General features: G+C 34.3%; 1 protein-coding gene across 1 annotated transcript; it reads left to right on the top strand.

Annotated features, from left to right (window-relative positions):
- The first annotated feature begins 462 nt into the window (after positions 1-462).
- On the top strand, positions 463-8867 carry LOC137659910 (protein FAM200C-like). Its single transcript, XM_068394680.1, has 4 exons — positions 463-798; positions 1393-1509; positions 2348-3995; positions 8458-8867. Exons 1-4 carry the CDS (start codon positions 463-465, stop codon positions 8865-8867), a joined length of 2511 nt encoding a protein of 836 aa, XP_068250781.1.
- Positions 8868-9476: the final 609 nt, after the last annotated feature.

Genomic DNA, 9476 nt, shown 5'->3' on the forward strand with positions numbered 1-9476 from the left:
TTGGCTATATTGAGGATCTGACTAAGCCTAGGTTTGGAGTTGTAAAGGGCTTGTTATATAGGTTTAGTACTCCCACATCTGATAACTTGAATAAAACTGGTCGGGTGGAACAGATTGTGGTACCTTCTCAATATAGAAATTCTTTATTGGAGTTAGCTCGTACTAATTTTTTTCAGGTCTTTGGGTGTGATATAAACTTTTCATAGGCTGGTTAGGTTTTTTTGGTAGCCTGGAATTAAATTGAGTTTGAAGCAATTTATCTGAGAGTGTGAGACTTGTCAGGTTATGGGTAAACCAAATCAGGGGGTCCCTAAAGTCCCGTTGCATCCCATACCTACTATAGGTGATCCATTTTCTGAGTTAGTAAATGATGTGATAGGTCACTTACTCAAAACAAAAACAGGTTACATATATCTACATAACATCATAGATAGAGCCTCTCGTTTTCCTGAAGCTATAACTATGAGGCGTATTACTTCCAAAGTTGTCTTCGAAAGATCAATAGATTTCTTTTCCCTGTATGGTCTCCCTCGTGTAATTCAGACCGTCAGCGTGACAAATTTCACAAGTAAGGTATTTAGGAGTAAGTGTGCTGAACTGGACATTCAGTACGTTACCAGCGTACATTATCACCCGCAGAGTCCAGGGTTAGTGGAAATGTTCTACCAAACCCTCAAGTCAGTCCTGAAGAAACATTGTTATGATTATGATAGTGACTCTAACAAAGCCCTCCCTTTTGCCCACTTTGCTATCAGGAATCACTCTAACTCTTCAGCTGGTGTAGATTTTTTCAAGTTGGTATTTGGGTAAAAGGTTGGTGGACTATTGGAAATTGTTTTTGAAATTTTCAAATCTAGCCGGAAGGAGGAAATAAATGATAAAAGGTTTGTTGAAGACTTGAAGGGAAGAATGGTGAGTGCCTGGAAGTTTTCCAGGGAAAATTTGGAGCGGTCCAAATCAGTAATGAAGAGCAACTTTGACAAAGAGGTAATGGTATGTTTATTTGAACCTAAGGAGTTGGTTTTTGTTCTGAGCATGGACCCGGATAGGTTTCTCGAACCAAGATATAAGGACCCTTAGAAAGTTTTGAGGAACTATCAGAGGTTAACTATGAAATTAAGGCTCCCGGTTCCAGCCATAAATGTAGAATATTTAATGTTAATCGTTTGAAACCTTATATTGGTAAGCAAGGTGATCCAGTAGCGATAGTGTCCGAGCCTGTGTCTGTGGTATTGGATGTGCCTCCCGAGGACTCTGACGAGTTAGGGTTTCAGTTTCCTTCGAATGCTTTGGGTGAAAATATACAAAATTTGGAGATGTTAAAAAGTAATTTAGATCATTTAGATGTTAAAAAACAGGAGGATGTGCTCAATTTAATTTATTCCTTTTCAGATGTTTTACATGATGCTCCAGGTAGGACAAATATTTTTAAGTCATAATGTTGATGTTGGTAATACTTTCCCTGTGAAGCAGAGTCCTTACTGGTTGAAGCCAGTAAAATGGGATTTGGTCAGTATGGAGATAGAGTTTATGTTGAAACATAACTTTATAAAACCATCTATAAGTCCCTGAAGTTCTCCTATTGCATTAGTGAAGAAAGCAGACGCTAAGTTCAGCATGTGTGTGGACTACCATAAAGTGAACAGCTATACGAAAAATTATTCTTTTTCTCCCCCTCCTATTGATGATTATCTGGATCGGATTGGCTCTGTGAAATTTATTACTAATTTCGATCTTCTAAACCAGTGGTCGGGGAACAGGGGTAAATTACCCCAAACGGGGTAAAATTAGAAATTTTGGGGGGTAATGAACGTGCTACGGATGTGGATGTGCTAAGTGAGGGAAACTAATATGAAAGTTGGAGAAAAGAATACATCGAGGATCCCACGATCTTTAAAACTATGGAAACGGAGAAATATCTGCATTGAAACTGCTTCATCAGTATTGAAACTGTTTTTAACCCTCAGTGAGATTGCTTTTGTGTTGTTGTCTTGGTGGTGGCATTTGTTTCTTGACTTATCAGTCTTCATTTAGCCCCTCGTCATGGACCTGGTGGATTTTTTACCTGGGGTGTTACGGGAGGAACTACCACGATCATAGGTAAGGGAGGCCTGGATAAAGAGGAGAAAAAAAGGAGTGAAAGGTGGTGGTTGTGGTGGTGGCAGCTTGGATTGTGTTTGAGTGACGTCATGGAGTGGCTGGCTGGTCGATTATGCTTGAATTTAACTAGCAGTTCACGTTGGTGGAGGAAGTCTGTTGACTGACAGTGATTATAGTTAACGTTTAGTGTGGTGAATAAGTTGATGTTGCATCATATGTGTAATTGCTGATTTTTTTTCATTTTCAGATGGCATCAGCAAGGAAAAGGACATATCAGGCAGAGTTCCTTAATTATGGCTTCACAAAAATAGAGGACAAAGGACAAATGAAGCCTCAATGTGTAGTTTGTATGAAAGTACTGACTGCCGAGTCTTTCGAAAAGAATCAACTGAAGAAACACTTGGACAAGGTTCATTCACATCTGTCTTCCAAACCACGGGAATACTTTGAGAATCTGGAAAAAACAGTGAAAAGACAGAGACTGGAAAGTAACAAGAGTGCAATGTTTGACCAACGTTCAGCTGCAATATCTAGTTTTGAAGTGGCATGGTTTGCTGCTCGAAACAAGAAAACGCATACTATTGGTGAAGACTTAATCAAGCCTGCGGCTGTAAAAATGGCAGAAATAATGTGTGGGCAGAAAGTAGCTAAACAACTGAATACAGTACCTTTGTCTGCTAGAGTTATTAAAGAAAGAATTTCCATCTTAGCAGAAAATGTGAGGGAACAAATGATTTCTTCAGTAAAAAAAGTAGAGTTTGCCATTCAACTTGATGAGACTACAGATGTAAGTAGCAATTCACAATTGATGGTATACATTCGATATAGGGGCTCTGATGAAATCGAAGAAGAAATGTTGTGTTCTCTTGAAATGAGAACTCATGGTTTTGATGTGTTCAATAAGGTTGATGCATGGTTCAAAAAACCAAGTGTTGATCTGAAGTGGGAAGATTGTATTGCAGTATCAGTTGATGGAACTCCTGCCATGCTTGGTCACATCAATGGTTTTGTGGCTTTGGCCAAACAACAGAATCCAGATATTCTAGTTATCCATTGTATGATAGATCGCCAGGTATTAGTTGTGAAGAATTTGGAACCAGAAGTGGAAGCTGTGTTAAATGATGTGGTTAAGATTGTCAATGTTGTAAAAGGGCATGAACTAAACACGAGGATGTTTCGTGATTTATGTGAGGATGGAGAGGCTGAATATTCAACCCTTCTTTTCCATACGGAAGTGAGGTGGCTTTCACGAGGAAATGTCCTAAATAGAGTGTGGGCTCTTAAAACAGAACTCAAAATGTTTCTGACTGATAAAAAACACACACTTGCAGAAAAGTTCAGAAAAACAACCTGGCTAGCTCTTCTTGCATACTTAGCTGACATTTTTGGACATGTAAACGAACTGAACAAGGAATTGCAAGGAAAGAAAGTCAATCTCCTGTTAGCAAGGGAAAAAAATTCAGCATTTGTATCAAAGCTTAAGTATTGGAACCAGAAATTAAATGCCAATAAGACTGCTGTCTTTCCAAAACTAGGAGAGTTTTTGGAAGACTGTCAAGACTGCAGGCTTAGTGACATAAAGGAGTCAGTCACAAGGCCCCTGACCAAATTTAGAAATAGGTTCTGTGACTATTCTCCAGAACTTGATTCACATACTGTCAGCTGGGTTGTAAATCCCTTCAAAAGTGAGCCTGCTGATTTGCCTGAACAGCCTGAAGGATTGGCAGAAGAGCCTATTGAACTTCGTTCCAGCAATGAAACAAAAATGGAATTTGAGAGCAAGGATGATCTCTCAAGTTTTTGGATGTCAAAAACTGCAAAGGCTTATAAAACTGCACTTATGGAAGCAACTAAAATGCTACTACCTTTCGCAACAACCTCCCTTTGCGAACAAGGTTTTTCTACCCTTTTTAAATCTAAAAACAAAATACAGAAACCGGTTGAATCCTGAAGACAGCATCCTAGTAGCAGTAACTTGAAAAATCCCTGATTTCGAAGTTGTTGTATCCAAGATGAAACAGTATCATTTTTCTAAAGCCTGAGGTAGCTGATATGAAAATATTAAAGATTTCAATCTGTCGTTAAAATATTAAAGTTTTCGATATTTTCTTGATTATTTTTCTTTGTGTGCCATTCTTATGCCAGAAAGAATAACATTGATTTTCTTTGTGTGCCATTCTTATGCCAGAAAGGATAACATTTTTTCCCCATAATAGTGGATGCAATAAAATTTCAATTTGAATTTGAAATACATGATGGTCAGTAGTTTTGCTTGTGTGCCATGTAATGCTAGAAAAAGTGTTTTATTTCTGTTTATAAATGGGATTCCTACTTTTTTTCTTGTGTGCTATTTCCATGCCAAAAAGACAGACTTTTATTTCCTATGATAGATGAAATTAACAATTAAACATTTCTCCAATATACATTTTTTATTTATTTATTATCCATGAATTCTATAAGTAAATTAGTTTGTCCACCAGAGTACTTCCAAGTGTGGGGGTAAATTCATTTTACTACAAATTCTTTTGGGGTAACACCCAAAAAAGTTACCCGACCCCTGTTCTAAACGGTTATTGACAGGTTCCATTGTCCGACCGAGCTCGTGAAATATCAGCTTACGAGTGTAAGGTTATGCCTTTTGGAATGAGAAATGCTGTGTGTACTTTTCAAAGGCTCATGAATAGGGTAACTTGTGGTTTAGAAGGAGTTGAAATTTATATTGATTACTTGGAAGTATATAGTTATGACTGGGATACCCATATGTTAAGGTTATGTAAGGTCTTTGAAGCCCTTAGGTCCGCAGGGTTAGATGTTAATTTGGCTAAGTGTGAATTGGGCCAGGCCAAGGTTTGTTATTTGGGTCACGGGGTTGGTTTCGGTAAGGTGGCTCCGAAACAGGCTAACCTCAAGGAAATTATAAATTTAAAAAGGCCTGGTAATGTTACAGAGGTAAGAAAAGTGACTACCGCAAACTTGTGCGTAATTACTCTGATCTTGCTCAGCCTTTTTCTAGTTTATTAGAAAAAGGAAAAAAGTTCTTGTGGTCAGATCAGTGTGAAGAATCTTTTAATAAACTTAAATCAGTAATAATTACTAACCGCATTTTGGCTACCCTAGATTTTCATAAGCCTTTTATTATAGCAGCAGGTTCCATTGATGTTGGCATTGGAGGTGTTCTTTTACAGAGAAAGGTGGACGTTGTTCCTCCGGTGTCTTACTATAGTAAAAAGCTTTGGTGGCGGAAAAACGTTACTCCAACATAGAAAAGGAAGTTCTTTCTTTGGTCCGCACTCTTAATTTAACTATTTTGTGACGTACGTGACAAATTTTTCTTTCCCGGTTGAGATATGGACGGACCACAATCCTCTGGTTTTCATCGACCGGATGAAGGGAGCAAGCCGGAGGATTTTGTGCTGGGCCCTTTTATGGCAGGAATTCAATTTAGTTATGAAACATGTTAAAAGGACTGACTAAAAAATTCCTGGCTACCTTTCTAGAATTTAGTGTGCTTGCCTTGCTTGTTTCTCTATTGTGGTTATATGGGAAAAATTTTTCAGTATGTAGTTCTGTTTAAATAGATAAAGTTCAGGAGGTTTCTTTGAGTGGTATACACTATAGTGTTTTATAAAGGTTCCCCTTCATCACTTATTGATTTTTCCCGATATACTAAGACATTTAATTGTATAATAATATTATTGACTACTTGGAATATAATGCCAGTGTATTGTAGGTGAAGGTGTATGTCTGTGGGCGTACCTGTAAGTTTATTTACGTTTAGTTAGGTAGGTTTGCATCCATAGAATTGGAGATTTTTGACAAAGTACGGTAATATTGGATATTTAAAATAATGGTAAGCTATATAAAGTTTTTGGTTTGTATTCTTTAGGGATACTTTCTGTTTGGTTTTAGGTTTATTGTTCTGTTATTATAATTAATGTTCTTACTTTACAGGTGCCTTTCTATTTGTATAAGAAAAAAAAATAATATTTTTTCTGTTTAAATTTTTTACTTTTCTTCGGGGAGGAAGGTATCATGTATTAACATAATTTTGCTTTTGTTTACGTCAGCCTTATTACTGCATTTTTTTTATGTAAAATTGGCATAAGGTTTAGTTAATAAAGTTTCAGTTGTAAATTTATATTTTTCTATTTAAGTGCTGTTTTAGCCTCTTCCCTACTTCTCTTAAAGATTTATAAGTTTCTAGTTTAACGCTTGTTGCTTTTCTTTGTTTTTCATGTCCTTGGTGAGAAAGGACACCTATGTTTACGTGCAAGGAACTTGATTGCTTCAAGACAATTAGAGCTTGCCACTCCCCTGACCTACTGCAGCAGCTGGCTTATGTTAGCATTTTAGAGTATTGTAACGCCACCGTTTGACGGCTTCAAGTAGGTGCATTATGGCCACCTGCATTGATTTGTGATTCCTGAGTGTTCTCTTCTGCGGTCCTTGGCACCAACCTAAGAATCTCGGCATCAAGGTGGACGCGGGAGGGTCACCGGCGTCAACGCGATTTATTGATCCTCGACATAGGCAGTTGCGGGAGCTTTGGAGCTTGTGGTGACAAGTAGGGAGGCAGTTGTTAGGCAAGAGATATTTTTTATCTTTATTTAGGTTTGGGACCAGAGCTCCATTTCCCTTGCTTTGATGAGGAGTTCTGCGAAGTTACACTCCCTAACGTAGTTGAGTGATGATGTTGCTATTAGAGTCGCTACTTTGGTTGGAGCAGGACGTGGTTTCATCCAGCCCCCAAAGAGCGTGAGAATATATATATATATATATATATATATATATATATATTTATATATATATATATATATATATATATATATATATATATATATATATATATATATATATGTATATACATATATATATATATATATATATATATATATATATACATATATATATATATACATATATATATATATATATATATATATATATATATATATATATATATATATATATATATATATATATGTATATATATATGTATATACATATATATGTATATATATACATATATATATATATATATATATATATATATATATGTATATACATATATATATGTATATATACATATATATATACATATACATATATATATATATATATATATATATATATATATATATATATATATATATATACATATATATATGTATATATATACATATATATATATATATATATATATATATATATATATATATATACATATATATATATATATATATATATATATATACATATATATATATATATATATATATATATATATATATAAATATAAATATATTTATATGTATATATATAAAGATATATATATATATATATATATATATATATATATATATATATATATATATATATATATATATATATATATAAATATAAATATAAATATATATATATATATATATATATATATATATATATATATACATATATATATATATATATATATATATATATATATATATATATATATATATATATAAATATAAATATATATATATATATATATATATATATATATATATATATATATATATATGTATATATATATATATATATATATATATATATATATATATATATATATATATATATATATATATATATATATATATTTATATACGTATATATATATATATATATATATATATATATATATATATATATATATATATATATATATATACATATATACATATATATACATATATATATATATATATATATATATATATATATATATATATATATATATATATATATATATATATATATATATATATAATTATATATATATATATTGTGCTTTGTTATTTAAATATTTGACTCTCTGGCGTTTAGAGTGTGGTGTTTCACGTTAAGAATAATATTATTATTAAACTCTGTCTCATTGTATGCATTTTTAGACATCATTGTTTATTTGGTAAACTGTTATTTGTTAATTTTAATTGTTAGGTATTCACAAGGCGGACTGTTGTAGATTTTGTTGTTAATAAATATTGTTAAGTTTTCACAAATTTTTTGTTTCCGCTGACCAATTGTCTGTTGGGTATTTTCATAAACACTGACCTCTTTTATCCTGCAATTAGAACCTGTACCAAGGTCAGACAAGGGTTGTAACATATTTGGCGACCGTGACAGGATAGATTGCTTAGGGTATCCAGTATTTCGGTTGTTGGAGCGACACTTAGGTGGACTCTTCAATTTTTTTATTTTTCATTTTTTTTTTCTTAATGTAGCTTTTTGCTTTTTTTTACGAAATGGAGGAATTTGTTTTTGATCCAGCTGAATTTTTGCAGTCAGTTTATTGCATTATGATTTTCCCCCTTCTAGCTAAGAAACAATTAGTTGAGTGTGCTAAGTGGGTGGGTGTTCCGCGGAAGGCTATGGACACCAGAGTAGAGATATTGTTAACAGTTAGGGATAAAGTAAAAGAGGATTTATCTGAAGCTGAACATTCAGTGAGTGAGAGTGAGGTTATTTGTGATGGTGAGGAGAGTTTGAGTGAGGGTTTAGAAGAGGACAAAGTAAGTATGAGGGCTGGTCTAACTCTGTTTGAGGATCCTCCTGAAGTAGGTACCATTTACGAGGGTCCAGCAATTTTTCCTAAGGGTCCGGGAAATGTGTCCTCTAATACGTTCTTGACCCCCCTGATTCTTTACTCTTTAAATCTCTGGCCCCTGTTAATGCGTTGGGGGACTCCTAGGAGAAGAAGGAATGCAACCCTATTTTTAAATGCATAGAGTTGCAAAAAATGGAGTTTGAGTAGAACGAGCGGGTAAGGTGTCATGAGTAGGATATGGCGAAATTAAATATAGATATAGTTAGTTTACTGGAGGCCAATTTCATAAGTTCCCCTAAAGATACCTTCCAAGATCGGTTCAACATAGGTGCTGCACTAAAATTGGTGACGGTGTTTGACAAAAAGAATTTCCCTGAGTTCTTCAAGGCATTTGAGTGTGTGGCCTCCCGATTGTCTTGGCCTCCAGAAATGTGGACTCTATTAATACAGTGTAGGTTAATGGGTAAGGCAATGCGGGTGTATAATGCTTTGGAGGAGGGAGTAGCTCGATATTACCAGAAGGTAAAAGCCTTAATTTTAAAGTCGTACGACTCGGTACCTGAAGCCTACCGCCTCAGGTTTCCCAACTATACAAAACACCCTACTCAGTCTTTCGTGGAGTTTGCGCATGTCAAGGAGGAAGAGTTCGACGACTGGCTGAAAAGTCGCCAGATAGTCACTTTCGCTGCGTTACGTGAACTGTTGCTCCTAGAGCAGTTTAAGAAGGCCTATAGCAGGGAGTTGAAAGTTCACCAGGAGGAGGTAAAAAGTATGAAATTGAGTACTGCTA

This window comes from Palaemon carinicauda, chromosome 20, assembly GCF_036898095.1.
Source record: "Palaemon carinicauda isolate YSFRI2023 chromosome 20, ASM3689809v2, whole genome shotgun sequence".
NCBI classification, from domain to species: domain Eukaryota; kingdom Metazoa; phylum Arthropoda; class Malacostraca; order Decapoda; family Palaemonidae; genus Palaemon; species Palaemon carinicauda.

What these genes read in the sequence shown, in the direction of transcription:
- LOC137659910 (XM_068394680.1), top strand. Translation starts at nt 463, where the DNA reads ATGAGGCGTATTACTTCCAAAGTTGTCTTCGAAAGATCAATAGATTTC. An exon ending in AGCCAGTAAAATGGGATTTG is followed by an intron (nt 1,510 to 2,347) that starts GTCAGTATGGAG and finishes TTTCATTTTCAG; the next exon opens with ATGGCATCAGCAAGGAAAAG. An exon ending in AACCTCCCTTTGCGAACAAG is followed by an intron (nt 3,996 to 8,457) that starts GTTTTTCTACCC and finishes TCCCCCTTCTAG; the next exon opens with CTAAGAAACAATTAGTTGAG.